The 17,255-nt window shown below is 36.1% G+C and overlaps 1 protein-coding gene across 1 annotated transcript in view; it reads left to right on the forward strand.

The window, feature by feature from the left end:
- The first annotated feature begins 11,847 nt into the window (after positions 1-11,847).
- The window catches only part of LOC145727185 (uncharacterized), a 219,319-nt gene continuing 213,911 nt past the window's right edge, over positions 11,848-17,255 (forward strand). Inside the window, exon 1 of the mRNA XM_081976667.1 lies at positions 11,848-12,110. Coding sequence (XP_081832793.1) covers positions 12,059-12,110 — 52 coding nt within the window. The 5' untranslated portion in view covers positions 11,848-12,058. The remainder of the gene's footprint in view (positions 12,111-17,255) is intronic.

Raw genomic sequence — 17,255 nt, forward strand, 5'->3', positions numbered from 1 at the left:
GGATTATTGCAACCTGAAAATGAAATATGAGATACTACAGCATCACTCAGAATGTCTTATTGAATTTTTAATTTGTTGTATTTATTTTAGAGAAACATGTAACCATCCAGAACCTAAATCAAGAACTTAAAGTTAAAGAAATACTACATATTGGTGATACATCTCTGCGAATTTTGGTAAATAAATTCGGTTTCAAATTTAGACGGAATTCTATGATCCAAACGGAGACTTCTCATAAATAATAAATGTTATTTCGGTCAAGATATTTTTGATTTGCTTTGGCATAAGGTTGTTTTAGTGCAAATTTGCAGCCAAAGATCTCTACTTTCTGACTGACAATACACGCAAAATTTTAAACCTGACGAAGCTTTAGACACGCCCTTTTCTATAATATGAACACAACAGGTTTGTTGACGAAAACTTGATTTGATTCATATGATTATAAATGACGTAGCCTTCGTGACGCACGGGTAAACTCACTCCGCGAGAACAGTAATTGTAAAGATTTTTTAAAACTTAACCCCAAAGATAGATCAGCAGAAGTCATTAAACTAAAATTGTGTTTAAATTGCTTGCGTAGGGGACATCACCTTAAGGATTGTAAATGCCAACCTTGTTCTAAATGTCAAAGGCGACATAATACCTTATTGCATTTCTCAAATACTAGAAACGAAGTGGTTTCTGATCCCCAGGAATGCCCAAGCTCTGAAAATGCTAATGTTTCTAATAACTCTTTACATTCACGCAGAGATGATCATGTCAATACACTATTATCCACTGTATTGGTTCAGGTATCAGATGTCAATGGTCAAATTCATGAATGCAGAGCATTGTTGGACAGTGGGTCAGAATCCAACTTCATTACAGAAGACCTTTGTGATACATTAAAACTTTTAAAACATAGTACCAATATAACAATAAATGGTATAGGTCAGGTCACTTCTAGAATAATTCATAGAGCGTCGGTACAAATGGAATCAAGACTAAACGCGTTCAAGATTAATATTCCTTGCTTAGTAATAAAACGCATTACTAATAACATACCTCATGTTTCTTTTGATGCCAGCAAGCTGAATATTCCTAAAAATTGCTTTCTTGCTGATCCTAATTTTAACGAATCAGGTAATATTCAAATTTTGATTGGCGCCCAAATTTTCTGGGATCTTCTTTGCGCAGGTCAAATTAAATTGGGAAATGACTTGCCAACTCTACAGAAAACTCATTTTGGATGGGTGATATCTGGACCTTTGCCTTTACGATCTCATTCACTTTTGTGTAATTTATCATTGTCAGATTTGGATAATTCTTTATCAAAATTTTGGGAGATAGAAGATTACCCCAGAACAAAAACCTTATCAACTGAAGAACAATTATGTGAAAATCATTTTGTTTCTACCACCAAACGTTCTATTGAAGGGCGATTTATCGTTCAGCTGCCTTTCAAGGAATCATTGGACTGTTTAGGGTACACTAAAGATAAAGCTTTGAAACGTTTCTATAGTATAGAAAGAAAACTGCATAAAAATGTTGATTTATATAATGAATATAAGTCATTTATTGACGAATATTTGCAGCTAGGTCACATGTCATTAGCTGACAGTGATGAACAGGGTGATTATTACTTGCCCCATCATGATGTTTATAAGGAATCCAGCACAACCACTCGATTGAGAGTTGTGTTCGATGCCTCCGCCAAAAGTTCTACTGGTAAATCACTGAATGACATCATGATGGTAGGGCCAACCATACAGGACGATATATTCTCCATTATATTGCGGTTCAGACTGCATGATATTGTTGCCACTGCCGATATTGCCAAAATGTATCGGCAGGTGCTAGTCGATGAGTCTCAACAAAGGTTGCAAAAGATATTATGGCGTGATCATCCTTCAGATTTAATTCAAGCTTATAAACTACACACTGTCACTTATGGGACAGCAGCAGCTGCTTTCCTAGCGATAAGATGCCTTTCGCAACTTGCATTTGAATGCAAAGATACACATCCAAAAACGAGTGAACTGATTTTGAAAAACTTTTACGTCGACGACTTATTATTTGGTGGAAATAGTGTTGACGAGGTCTTGGAGATGAAGAATGATGTAATCAACATCTTGAAGAAAGGTGGTTTTGAGCTTCGAAAATGGAACTCGAACGATAGACGAATATTAGAGAATACTTCTGAAACTCAAGCCAACTTTAACATCAACACAGGAGATAACCATTCGGCCGCGACTTTGGGTCTGCGTTGGTTATCAGAAAGTGATGAATTTAGCTTTAAAGTCGGTTCATACAATTCTGAGCGAGTCACAAAACGAGCCATTTTATCGGCTACCGCTCAATTGTTTGACCCATTGGGACTTTTAAGTCCAGCAATAATAATTCCGAAGATGATTTTACAAAGACTGTGGCAGAGAGGAGTTCAGTGGGACGAGTCTATTCCATTGGATTTGCACACTCAATGGCTTAGTTTTCGTCAAGATTTAAATAATATTAATAATTTGTCAATTACTAGGCAAGCTACATGCAAACAAAAGGTTTACACGGAGTTCCATGGGTTTGCAGACGCTTCCGAGCTTGGATACGGCGCTTGTTTATATTTGAGAACTATAGACAAGGATGATAAGATTTCTAGCAGACTTTTATGCTCTAAAAGTAGAGTTGCTCCTTTGAAAACGCAAACCATACCACGGCTCGAGTTGTGCGCAGCGGTATTGCTTGCAGAGATTGCCGATAAGTCTAGGATTGCACTTAATCTAGTGCCTAATAAAACTTACTATTATAGTGATTCAAAAATTGTATTGTCATGGATTAGATCTCCTTCGAACAATTGGAAGACGTTCGTTTCTAATCGAGTATCCAGAATTCAAGAATTAACTGACCCTAAGGAATGGAATTATGTGCACACCACCCAAAATCCTGCAGATGCGATTTCCAGAGGTATGAGTCCGAAAGCTCTTTTGGAGCATGATCTTTGGTGGTTTGGCCCTTCATGGCTTGCTCAACGTGAGCAGTGTTGGCCAAGATATGACACAGTCTTACTTGACGAACTTCCTGATAAAAAGGCCAAAGCAATTACCATTTCATCGTTAGCTGTGACCTGTGATACAGATTTTAATTTATTTGAAAGATTCTCTTCGTTTTCTAAACTACTTAGGGTAACAGCATTCATGTTACGATTTATTCGCAATTCAAGTTTGAGACGTGAATTTAAATCAAACCGACGAGTCGGGCATTTACAATCTCTTGAACTCAGACAATCTTTAGAACGTTTAGTGTCTATAGTACAAAGAACATCATTTTGCAATGAATATGATTGTCTTGGTTCAGATAGGGCATTGCATCCGAAAAGCAAACTTTTACCCTTAAACCCCTTTTTTGATGGACGGGTTATAAGAGTAGGTGGACGGCTTGGTCGATCCAATTATCGGTTCGACAAAATTCATCCAATAATTTTGCCGGCTAAACACAATTTTACTAAGCTTCTTTTTAAGTATGAACACCTCAGGCTCCTACATGCTCCGCCCAATTTATTGCTGTCCTCGATCAGAGAAAGGTTTTGGCCAATATCTGGGCGAAACCTAGCGCGAAAAACTGTACACGATTGCCTAAAATGTTTTAGATTTGCTGCCCAAGGTCAGAAATATTTGATGGCTGACTTGCCCCAAACTCGATTAACCCCTTCGAGGCCATTTTTAATTTCAGGATGTGATTATGCTGGTCCATTTCTAATCAAGGACCGAAAAACTAGAAATTTCAAGTTGACTAAATGCTATATTTGCCTATTCATTTGTTTCGTCACTAAGGCCATCCACCTCGAATTGGTGTCTGATCTTACGACGGAGGCATTCTTAGCTGCATTGCGGAGATTCTTCTCTAGGCGTGGACTTTCTAAATCGATTTATTCCGATAATGGAACAACTTTTCAGGGTGCAAAGTCGGAACTTGCAAGTTTTTTAAAAAATAATTCTCGTGATTTTATATTGGAACTAAATAATCAATTTGTGGATTGGCATTTTATTCCTCCTCGTGCACCGCACTTCGGCGGACTTTGGGAAGCGGGGGTAAAATCCGTGAAACATCACTTAAAAAGAGTCATAGGGGAAACTCCACTTACGTTTGAGCAATTAACCACAGTACTATGTCAGGTGGAGGCCTGTCTCAATTCCAGACCTCTTTCCCCTCTATCCTGTGATCCTTCCGATATGCAACCCCTAACTCCAGCGCACTTTTTTATTGGAGAACCGTTGTTAAGTATGCCCGAAGATGACCTCACTTATGTGAAGAAAAACCGCCTATCACATTACCAACATTGTCAGCAAATAGCTCAACATTTCTGGAAACGCTGGATGAAAGAATATGTGGGTGAGCTCCAGACTAGATGCAAGTGGAAAACATCAATGCCACAACTACTTAAGTTGGACAAGCTGGTCCTCGTGAAGGAAGATAATACCCCTCCGTTGAAATGGAAGCTCGGACGAGTGGTAAAACTGTGCTATGGAGCAGACGACGTTGTAAGAGCTGCCGTCATTAGGACTTCCAATGGACTTTTCAAGAGGCCAGCTACCAAGCTCTGTGTTTTACCTGAGGAAAGTCAGCCGTCAGATGTTGAAAGACTGGAGGCTTTCAAGGTGGGCGGCGATGTACCGGAGAAACTTGGCAACCATGCCGAAGCAGATGCCGGGGACGAAGAAGCGGCTGCGTCGTCGAGACCCGAGACGAAACGTGTGTGTGCTTTTAGAAAGACAGCGTTGTGAGCGGTCGCCTTTCTTTACGCTCCGCACATTGTCGTGCTATTGCATCATTTTTTGACCAGTTAATGTCAGTTTGTCTTTCAATAAAGTGTAATTCAAGAAAACTAGCGTTTCAGTACGCAACAGTAGAGCTGGCTCCTCTGCTGTCAATTTCCCGCTCTAAGTCGCGTAGCTTTATCTCAACATCATTCTGAATTTTACTAATGTTCTCCCGAACATCATTAAATTTTACCTGAACATCATACTCCATCTTTTTGAGACTATGGGTTACATACTCTTGGATGTCTGTCTTGGTCCCCGCTAGAACGTCCAATATTTCTACGTTACGCTTTTCTTGCCGCTCTCTGTCTTGTTGTCGAATTCTTTCTTCTTGTTGTCGAATCCTTTCTTGTTCTTCTTTGTTTTGTTTAAGCATTCCCATAATAGCTGCAAGTTGGGCCTCCATGTTTGCACTTTGACGTCTTGTTATTGGCATAAAATAAATTTAACACACCACTGTTCTGAAAATCGGGTTAGGGAAAAACCGGTTCTGAACACAAGTCTCTAACCCGTTTAGTTCAAATTCACGTCGCACTAAAGTCTGATCCCACTTCTGACACCAATTGTTACGATTTTCCCGTGGGTTTACACAAAGTCTACTATGGGAACGGATTCTGCCTATTTTTTAGTGATACATTTCACTGCTACTAAACTTTCTTTAATTAAATGCATTATTTGAATTTTATTTAAACGTATATAGTAAATTATTTGTAAACGTAAAACGTACCTACTTACCACGGGCGGAAAGTAAGCGTAAACTTTGTCCGGTGACGTATTTTTCTTCTTTCGACCCTCTACACGTAAATAACTATTATTGAGTGAATTTGAGTTTCAGAATTATTGTAAATTGTTAGTTTACAATTACAGTGTTGAGTTTACAAAAGGTCTCGCATAATCCGTGTAAAGTGTCACAATACTCACAATCAACTCTTCTTGCTGATTTGAAATCACTGGGTGACCTACTATACTGATTGGTAAACAACAGTGTGAAATTTCCTCATTACCGTCTTTGTCTATAACGTGAGTGCCGCTTTATTAAACCCAAATTTGCCAACTGCGATCTGTTTCATGTTCAGTAAATAAAGAACCCGAAGATTATTATTATGTGGTCGTAAATTAAAAGAATGAATTCCGCTGTTGCTGTTTCGTGTCCTCGTGCTAGCAACGACAATTACAGAGACAAATGGTAATTAGGCAAAAAGATAAGCAATTTTGTAATTTGGTGCGGACAAAAAAAAGTCCCGCAACAAAGAACTCGCGCGTCCCGCCCATTTTTCTTGCCAACTAACGCCATTTAGAACTCGACTCTGCGTTATTGTGTTACATACACAGGCCTAATCGGTCAATGTCAGCCATAATAAGGGTTCGTGGCGGTGAAATTCGACAGATGATAACTTATTTTCGCGTCACGATATGTACTATTTCGTTCTCGTTCCACCCTTTTTTTGTTCCATTTTAAATTTAAGTACGACTCCTGACTCTTGGCATGATTAATTTCAATTTAACGGCCGGTATGTTGAAATTTGAAAAGTTTCCGAGGTCCAACTACATAGCGCCAGTTTCGAGAGCAGGTAAAAGGCATCCTTTTGTTGTTGTCGCTTTGGAATTAACGCTAATGTGCAAACACCGGGCACAGTTAAAACAATATTAGTGACTATCCGGTTCAAGCTGCGGTTCGCCTCTTTAAAGCATAATTAGAATGGGGACAGGCGGTCAACCCCGCAGTCACGAAGGGCAGAGGCCCTTTTTGAAATACGAGAATAGTTGCCCGGGAAATTGCCATTTTGCTTACTGTCCAATACGAGTTAGTGTGTAAAAACAAAATTTGATGGAGAAAATTTTCTCAAACAAAACAGCATGTAATAAAATAAGTTCTGTTTAATGCAAACAGCATCTAAGTAGACTTACCAGCTAATTTCAAATGGTTTTTAATGGCTCAGAAACACCAAAATATCTTCAGTGGCTGTCAAATTGTCTTCGGAGTCTTGAAAGTCTTACCAGAAAATCTCAAACTGTTTTTACTACCTAAGCAACACCTTCAGTATCTTCAGTGATATTCAAACTTCCTTCTAAGCCTTGGAAGTTTTACCACGGAATTGCAACTGGTTTTTAGTGGCTCAGAAACACTATAAAGGAACTTATGTGGCTGTCTCTCTTCGGAGTCTTGAAAGCCTTACCAGAAAATCTCAAACTGTTTTTACTACCTAAGAAGCATCAAAATATTTTCAGTGGCTGTCAAATTGTGTTTTGAGTTTTTAAAATCTTGCCAGAAAATCTCAAAAAGTTTTTGCGACATGCTTGATGAAGCCTACAAGCAGAAACACGTGTCGTCGGGTTATCATCCTTGTTCTTTTCTGTTTCACGCAATAAACACTTTCTTGGTATTGAATATTTTTGCGCCAATCTTGCAAAACTATAAAAGTAATCTTCGATAGACGTTGTTCTTTCAAATTTGTAACTCTTTTCGGTAAGTAATTCGTTAAACTGTTTTCAAATGTACGATCCCTTTACTGTTTCTACTTTGAACTACATTTTGATAAATTTTTTGTAAAACATTCGAAAATTTTTGACTTCAAAAAATTCTTTGTACTAACTACTAAAGTTGTTACAAAAAAAGTAATTTCCAATACGTTGTCAGACATAACTATTTCAGTATTATAAAAGTAGGTTAGGTCTGAAAACAAAACCGTATTTTCAGAGTTGCCCGAGATTTGGTGAATACTCGATATTGAAACTGTGCATTGAGAAGACTTACACGCACTGTTATCAGCGCAAAAATTTAAATATTACGCGAACATTAATCTCACCCTTAACCTAAAAAATATCTCCCCACAATAACGTTCTACGTGATCCCAGCCATCGACGTATTCCCATCACTCATTTTTTTCGGCTGCGCTATTTTTTAAATAATAGAAATTATGCTCTCGACACCTACCATTAATCTTTTGTGACATCAATTTGTTTTTTACACGTCGATGCTTTAAAGAACCTCTCTCGGTTAAAAATTGGATATTCAAATAGATTTTGGATAAAGACCGGAAGACGTATACCCAGATTCTTACAGCCATTGCTGAGGTTTCAATCAGCACGATGGTTGGTCGATAGCTTACTTGAAAAATTTGTTCTGCAACGTCTTAAAGTAAGCTAAAGAATCTTGAAATCAAATTGCAAGAGTTGCACGTATTTTATTACAAAGTAAACTTCATTTTTGTCCATAACAACACATAGTAAACAAGTTAAGGAGCTGGGTAATCCCGGCCTAAATTGAATTACAGCAATTCAAGTTTTGAGAGCGCTTTTCTCCCTGACTTTACCAAATTTTGTAGTGTTTTCTCAGGTTATTTTATAGAAAATTTAATAAGGTGCTTAAAATTGTCATTTTCTCACTACAAGTGGGTTTGACCAGCAATGTCGTCCCTGACTATCAAACTGTGCTCGAACTACACATTAATGATATGACAGGATAATGACATCTTGCAAGTTGCAAGCAAATTTCAATTAGACTGGGGAAATTTAATGGTAAAATTGGTAAATGTTCCTTTCACGCTCATTACTAAATTTTATTAAGTAATATTCTGTGGTTATTCCCAACATCTAATAATTAAAATATGTACTTCTGAAATTACAGATTTAAATAATTAACATTCTCAATGTCAAATGCCTAAAATGTTATAGATCGATCACGGTGAAGAATATTATAATAATTTGTAAACGAAGATAACGATAATAGCAAATATGATTTCTTTATTTTTAAGCCTGATTTTAACCAGTTACCTAGGCGTTTTTGTCGTTAAGATTCTGGCAGATTCATTAATAAAGAAACATCTCATACACAATCAAGATCTATCCAATGGTCGTATTTTTCACAACCTTTACGGGTATTCTAGCGAAAGTAAATACAATAATTGAATTTTGCAAAAATTGCTGTTGCAAATTCGGCTAAATTTATATGTATTGTGTGTCCTCATTAGGGATCCTATAAAGTTCGTTGTCCATACACTATTTTAAAGCAAACAATTCTGTTAAGTTGTTTACACTTTGTTTTTTATACAAACATAAACAAATCACCTTGATTTGTGTACGAAGTACATGGGTTTCGTTAAAATGTAATTTGAGTACATGTGATTGTCTTTTTTGTGTATTTTTCTTTAAAAAACTAGTTATTTTCACGCGCGTGTTCATTTACTGTGTTTCATGTGAGGATCTAATCAGCCTCATGAGTCACACACTGAAGATATTCCTTAAGATTATCCCCACTGCAGAATATTAATAAAGTGCGAAAGAAACATCGGATCCACACAATTTGGATTCAGACGAAGTTTAGGCACGAGAAAAGCATTAGTTGCGATTCAAGTACTGATTCAGAACTGGAACGATCAGAGAAAGGACTTAATGCTGTGTTTCATCGATTAGGAAAAGATTTTCGACAGAGTCCAGCATCGTAAACTGATCCAAAAGCCTATACTGGAACCAAATGGCTGAAGTCAGAGTTGGTAAGCAAGACCAATTTGTAGAGGGGTCAGACAAGGGTGTGTTCTCTACCCACTTCTCTTTAATTTATATTCTGAAGCCATCTTTCAGGAAGCCCTAGAAGAACGCTACGTGGGCGTTAAAGTGAATGGTGTATGGGTCAACAATATTCGTTATGCGGACGACACAGTTCTAATTGCAGGTAACATGGAGGATTCGCGGGATATGCTTGGGACTGTCGGGGAATGCAGTAAGAACATGGGTCTCAATATTACCAAGAAGACTAAATTCATGATAATTACTTGAAAGCCACAAGAGTTTCAAAACTCAAGCCTAACATATGAGAATCAACCAATAGAGCGAGTAAATAAATTTAAAAATCTAGGAACGTGGCTGTGTGAAAACTGGGAATCAGACACAGAAATCAGATGTCGGATAGAAAATGCCCGCAGTGCGTTCATGAAATTCAGAAAAGTGCTCACCAATACTGATTTCGATCTTGGCTTGAGAATTAGATTTGTCAAATGCTATGTCTGGACAGTGTTGCTTTATGGCATGGAGGGATGGACACTGAAGGTAAGCACTATGAAGAAGCTGGAAGCATTCGAAATGTGGGTCTATAGGCGTGTACTGAGGATTCCTTGGACTGCAAGAAGAACCAACGATGAGGTCTTGAGAATAATCAATAAACGTCGAAAAACAGCATACCTGGGCCACGTAATTCGCAACGAGAGGTACCAATTCCTGCAATTGATAATTGAGGGGAAGATTAAGGGAAAGAGAGGAATCGGCAGGAAAAAGATGTCATGGCTCCGCAACGTTAGGCAGTGGACAGGACTGAGGACAAGGCAAGAACTAATGCATACCATACGTAATAAGGAAGAGTGGACAAATGTGATCGCAAACATCCATTAATGGACACGCAGCAGAAGAAGAAGAAGTACATTCACCAGACATACTTAATTTTAGTGTTAAGGAAAAATATAACTTTATATGTTTTTATGTGTCATTGTGAGGGAACAAATATTCTAAGGAGTTATGCAAATTAGTTGATATTTGGATGGACTGAAAGGAAATTAATATTTTCATTCGGACGACTTACTATTAAGCTATTGAGCTTTTACACAAGAAAGCTATACACAAACCTAGAATAACGTTCAATAGAAGACACAATAAAAGTTTGATTATAAAAGAAGTAAAAATAAATTTTTAAAATTGCTCCTTCATATACCTTACACGTGTTAGTTTGAGTTTGCAATAAAAGTCGAGACAATGTATTGGTTTGCCAAAAAAGGAAGCTTGGACTAAGCGTGTCGTTCAAATAATTAGATTTTATGGCAAACTTGAAGCCATTGTTAATTTCTACGAAAAACCGTAACTTACGGGACGTCAGACAACAAAGAAAGTTGGTAAAAGTGTTTCGCGCAAACGATAATCAAGATTGACAGACGGGAAATAGTAAAAACTTTCTAAAAGCTGAGAAATCGCCTTAATGGAAACTTCTTCCATATTCGTGGGTGAAAAATATTTTGTTATTAGCTGTATCGACACACGTCCAAATGAAAACTGATGGCTCTTTTGATCGACGACTCGGTGTTGATTTATTTCGAGAGATTGATGATTCGGCGGCCCTTTTATTTCCATCAAGGATTAACTGCAGCGCAGTTGCTTGCTTTCCTGCTAAAAGGCTTTGTGACTTTTCCAACGCAGTTTTAATGGTCCGGATATGTTGACGCGTTTAAATGGCCCATTTATATCCGCCACCAAGCCACCTGTCTCGTGCGATTTTTGATTACTTTTCGAAACGTGACAAATTTCTGCTGGACACGATTGAAAAAAGACTGTTAAACTTGTTAAAGGAAATGTAAATTGTCCCGGACCAGATTGCGTTTTAAATGTCTTTTTTCGCTTTCTTTTGGCTGCTATAATCCTTTTAAAAAGACGCTCGCCTTCTCGTTATTTACAGCGGCTTCGGGACTCTAATTTGAATTAATCACCGATTGTGAATAGATCTTGATTAATTGATCGGAAAATTGGGTGATTCGTTTTTGTTCTTTGGAAAAATACGAAATTTAATTCGTCTTCTGTTTTCTTGACTAATTATACCTGTATTTCATTTATTTTTCGTAGTTAATATCAGCTTGACTAATTATTACCGACCAGTTTCAAAATGTACTTCTGAATTTGCCAATTGCTCTACTTCTACTATTTCAGCAAGATGATTTATCTGACCTTATGCTCGATAAGTGCCAAAAAAAGTAAAAAAATGTTTATAGTTAAAAAATGTTTATAGTTGTTTTGACAAGATTATAATAAAAACTTTGCACCAATCAAACATTGTTTTCATTCAATAGTCGTAGAAACAATCACTACTATTTTAATAATAGTCTTTATTACGTTTGAGGGCATTCACAAATTCAGGGAGGTAAAAGACATCCACAGATTTGAACTTTGATAAGCTTTATCTTTAAGTGGAAACAAGTGAGAAAATTCTGTCGGAAAAAAAAAACAAGCGCATGTCACGTGGTGTCTTCCAGAAAGGCTCAACAAACTTTTAGTTTACCGTCAGGACGTCAGTTCGTTCGTCGCGACGCTTTCGAAAGCACGTCGACGTCTACAGCGCTTGCGTCAGTTTACGTCGGATTAAAACAACGTGCAGAATTCACTTCCGGTTTACGAAAACTTCGCGTAATAAATTTGTATTCGTAAATAAAATGTGTAATGATTGTGTGAGTGTGATGGGTGTTTCAGCAATATAATTTAAAGCTCCTAGAAAGTTTGGTAAAAAACTTTGTGAGATGAAGGATTTAAGAGTCGTCATGAAGTTTGCTCTCGTTGTTGTACTTTGGGGTAAGTGACTAGTTTCGTTCTTAATTGAAATGTGGATGAAAGTTACCAGTGTACACAGTGGACGTAAAAGCTCTGAAGACGTCTTAAAGGCTTGGCTTTTAAAACTTTCTTTCAGAAACTTTTATGCCTGCATTTAATCAAATTCTCCTGGCGCGCTTTGAGCTGCCTTTTACAGTTGCCACAGCAAAAGGTTCAATTTTTCACCTCGACTGCATGCATCATGAATGAAGAATGTTCCGGATGTTTTTCGCATATTATGCATCTAGTGTGCAACTTTCTAAGCATAAGGGTTTGCCGCTAAAAGTGCAACGTCGTTATCCCTAATGTTTGCTTCACTAACAGGCAAAAACCCCGAGCTTCTCTTAGTTTTTATTTTAAACCGCAACCCGAAAAGAAGCCCTTTTATTCTTTCCAAAACAACATTCTAAGCCAAATAATTTGTGCTTCTGCGAGGAGAAAACGGGCATCTAACTACCTTCGTTATTCCTTTCAATAATGAGAGAATCCTTTTCCGCGGCCTGGATTTTTATTCAAACTGTCTTTCCAGGGTTCCTATTTATGCAAATTATTTGCCACGATGATGCTCTCGTTCAGTCAAGATTTCTTTTTATTTCACTTTTCCTCATTTCTATTTCTCTTTCTCAGTCATCGTCAGCATATTCTTTTAATAATGGCTGCAGGGAAGTGTTTAATTAACAACTTTAAAAGACGTTTATTGGAATTTTTATGAAACTATCGACAATTTAGCAAATGTTGAATTAGACTAAAAGGATAATTTGAGAGATCTGTTAAAAGTGGTATTTACAATACTTGATACTTATAGGGCCCTTATCATACAAGGTAGATACCAAAAAATATTGGGTTTTGGGTATTAGCTGTTTTTGGCCTTTTGTTTCTGATTTTTTCTTTTTAATAACTTTTAATCATGTTTTTAATGTTAAGTGTAATATTTCTAAATTTATTGTCAAGGTTAGTGTATTTTTTCCTTCTAGAAGAAAACAAGTTAACGGTATTTTGCTATTAAAATTAGAAAACCTTATCTTTACTTTACAAAGTGAATTAGTTGTGTTTCACTTGAAACTATACAGAAGTAGTGCTTCATCAATAAGATTTAACCGACTCAATAAATCGACCACTTGAAAAGCAAAAATTTGCGAAAAATCAAGCCTGTACCTTTAAAACTGTTGATTCGATCGCATTTCCAGGGCTACATTGCATAAACTGCTCATTACTTAAGGCATCCATTTTGGTCGGTAACTCAAAAACGGTTAGACTAACAAAAAATTTGAAAGAGTTCAAAAATATTTCTAGCAACCTGCTTAATCATCATGTGTACCTGTCATAGTCCGTCAAGGTACGAGTCGACTGGATACATTTGTTTCGCAATAATGTTGTACAAGATGCTGAAAACTCTGCGAATAAAACATGTTTTGCAACATAAATCGTGTTGTTGCAAAACATGTTTTTTGTTTGCTGTGCAGACTTGACACACACTGTACAGATTTTTTGCGGAACATTTGTAAGCAGAAGCACTGAAGAGCCTCAAGCAGGCTCTTTTGAGTAGTTCAATTACCCAAAAAATAACCGAAGAATAAGGGTTTTAATGTAAAAGTTAGTTAGAACCAACCTGTAGAGTGACCAGTGTGACAAAGTTCAGTGATACCTCCTATATTTGTAGAGTTACAACAGTTTAAATGAGAAAGCTGTAACGAATTGAAAAAAATTATAAATAAGGAAAATCTGGTTAGGCAACTTAAACTAAAATATTTTCTAAAGTAGGTAATGTAAGTTTGCTTATTGTATTTGTTTTGAATTTTTTATCCTCCATTTTATCATAAGCAAATAAATGATCCAATATAATGTTTTCAAAGAAATTTGAAGATTACCAGGAATTAAATTTTTTAATTATTATAATTGTGTTAAGTTTTTTGTTGTTGATAATCTTGTTTACAAAAGAAATTTTGTCAGTTCAAATTAGAATAAAACCTGAAATTTAGGTTAGGAATGTGTTGAGTGTTTTGTATTGGTTCTTCGTTTCTTTCAGGTTAGAAATTATAGAAAAACTAACATCAAGACAGAGCAATTATAATTATTAAAAAATACTTGTTATTTTATATAATTTTGTTATTTAACTTTTTAGCAGATCAGAACAATTTTTAAGGTTCGACTGAGTTTTCACTACTTTTAATGAAAGTAGATGCAATATTTTTTATTTTTGTGACATTCTGTGACTTTGAATTAATAATAATTTTCAAAAGAACGAAAATTTGTGTTATCATATCATGATTCATTTAAGTTTTACGAGAAGGAAAAGATAATAATACTTTGAACATTATTAAATAAAATATATTTAGTGAAACATAAATTATTTTTGTACACAAAATGTAAAAATTTGTATTGGTAAATTTCAGCTTGAAATTGTCAAAGTTCAATATGGCTGTTCATATTGAATTCCATTACATTTTCTCGTTGGGTGACTTTTCCGCACTTTTCAATGTATTTCGATCATTTCTATTCTCAGCTGTCAGCCAAATTCTCAATTTCCAAGAGTTCAGTTAGGGTCCTAATTGAAGTTTTATTTTTATACCATATTGGTTTTGAAACTTCAAAAAAAAAACATTTAAGATTTGGTTACATTGGAAAGGGATGAATAGTTAGATCCACTATCAAATCTCAAAAGTTTTGCGTTTTTTTAAAAACCGATAATTTTAAATTGCAAAAGTCAAAAATGTTCTGAAAAACCACTTGATCGAGTTTATATTTCTCCAGTTTAGACATTTTTTCTTATCATTTTCACGCAACCACATCGATTCTTCAATAATTGAAAGCAAATAGAGGACGTTAATTGGTCACTTAGCAGTCAGTAAAGTTACCATTTGCAATGGAGTAGAAATAAAAACAATTTTGCAGACCTTAAAGAAAAAATTAACAGTTAATAAAAAAAGGTTCTCGTGTTAGGAGCTTTAGTACTCAAAATCTATTATAAAGTTTCAAGGCAGTTATTGCGTGCTAAACGCTCGCTCTTAATTATTTAAGCAAGCTTGACCGTATACTTCCTTAATTATGCTGTGCCTGTAAAACTGTAAAGTAATCGTTGTTTGAAAGTAATTACTGGCAAGGAAAGGAAGCTTATCAACTCCCCGCGATGCTCTGAAACAACACGTTTTCAGTTTACCGTTTTAATTCGAACGACAATGAATCGAAAATTAATTTCCCAAAATCAACTTTGCTATTTATCTTTATAGACCAACCGGAGCAGCTTATTTAAGCTCTCTAGAGTTGGTGTTTGAACAGCCTTAAAATTGGGGTCGAAGTCAGTCACTAGATTACTGTACAGCGTGTTATCTGGAATCCAGCCCATTACCATATGTAAATATGCAAATTGTTGTTGTCTAATAAGTTTGCTCGGATTCTCATGCAGGTCCCGTCTTGCCTCCGGTCTATTTTAGGGAAATTGGCGGTTCCTTGTAATATATGGGCGACGACAGGGGCGGATTTTACGAATAATGAGCCCCTTTTATAGGCGGTATTGATGTGCGGCTCCTGCTCTATTATGGGCTAATATTAATAAAGCTAAGAAACGAGGGAAACCTTTCAGACGTTGCAAGTCGTATTGCGTAAACAATTATTACTGCCGGCTTCTACCTTATTGAATATTGATGAGACTGACTTGTTGGAGTGCATGCTACTGGCAATTATAACCGCATGAGGGCGATATATGTTCAGGATTAATGGTGATTTATGCTGGAGAAGGCCAGATTTAGTTCATATAATTCCTTAAATATGTTGGAGATAATAGGTAAAACTAGAAAAATTACAGATGTTTAGAGATTTGCTGTGCTATATTATATCTCTTTATAACTGAACTTAAGAGAATTAGAATACTAGCTAACCTAGAGCAAATCCAGTGTAGTTGGTGGTTACGTCATTGAGTAACAGCCAACCACATTGGTAAATCATTAAACAGTTGATTTCCTACTATGAAGGGCGTTATTTCAAAAACAGTTTTAATAAATATTTTCTGAAGTTTAGGGAAACTGAAACATAAATAGGGGCGCTGTCTGGACGTGTCTTTCATTATTTTACCCAAGCGCCTTCTAAGGTGTGGCAGGTGTATGTGGGTGTAATATACATTTTAAATTAAATGATATATTCTAGTTTTGCGATTTGATTATACATAATATTATAAAAACTACGCGTACAGGGTGTTCCACGATACAACCATCGATCGATATGAGAAAGACTACAAATAGGAAAGTTTTGCAAATTGGCAACATAGTATAGTAAAGCCAGCATGCCCAATCCAACTAAAATATTTGGGTACCAACATGCTTGTTGTAATTGAAACACCCCTTATATTATTACATTTTTCAATACGCCTGACGATTCTAATTATTCCATTCATCACGTATCCTAACCTAACCTAATCTACATCTAAATTCAATGGTTTATACCAGGTGTCCAAGAGCACCCTGGACATAGGAGATTAACATGGGAAAACGGTTTTGATTTTTTTGCGCCTGTACGGTTGATTTGATTGACCGTACCAGAAACAATGACCTGTTTACCCGTTGCCCGACAACCGCCTATACAGTGCAGGCCAAAAGTTTAAATTTTCGCATTTTTGTTCGTGTTTTACGACGAAAGGGCTCAAGTTACAGATCTGAAAAAAATACAGAAAACTAGTCCGTTACAGGTACTACAACTTTTATTAATACGATTTTTCAATCAAATCAACCATACAGGCGTAAAAAAATCAAAACCGTTTTCCCATGTTAATCTCCTATGTCCAGGGTGCTCTTGGACACCTGGTATATATTTGTGTTTTAAAAATGTAATTTTTTTTGTTTAAGTCAGTTGTTGGTGAACAATCTTCTTTAATTAAAATAAATTATTTAAAACATAATTTGTTAGCGCATTTTGTTATACAGGGTGGTCCAGTTTTAAATGTCAATAATTCACCAATCCATAGCCAATTAAAAAATAAGTTGACATTCATTATGTCATTTTCCTGAAAAGTGCTTCCTAAGGAAAATACAGTCCTTCAAATTTCTGTTTAAAAAATCGTTTTTTTTGTCATAACTGTCAGACCGTTGGAGCAATATTGATCAAATTTGGAACAAGCACTTTATTACACGTTATTAC

Source organism: Ips typographus, linkage group LG1 (genome assembly GCF_016097725.1).
Source record: "Ips typographus isolate SLU linkage group LG1, UJ_Ityp_2.0, whole genome shotgun sequence".
NCBI classification, from domain to species: Eukaryota; Metazoa; Arthropoda; class Insecta; order Coleoptera; family Curculionidae; genus Ips; species Ips typographus.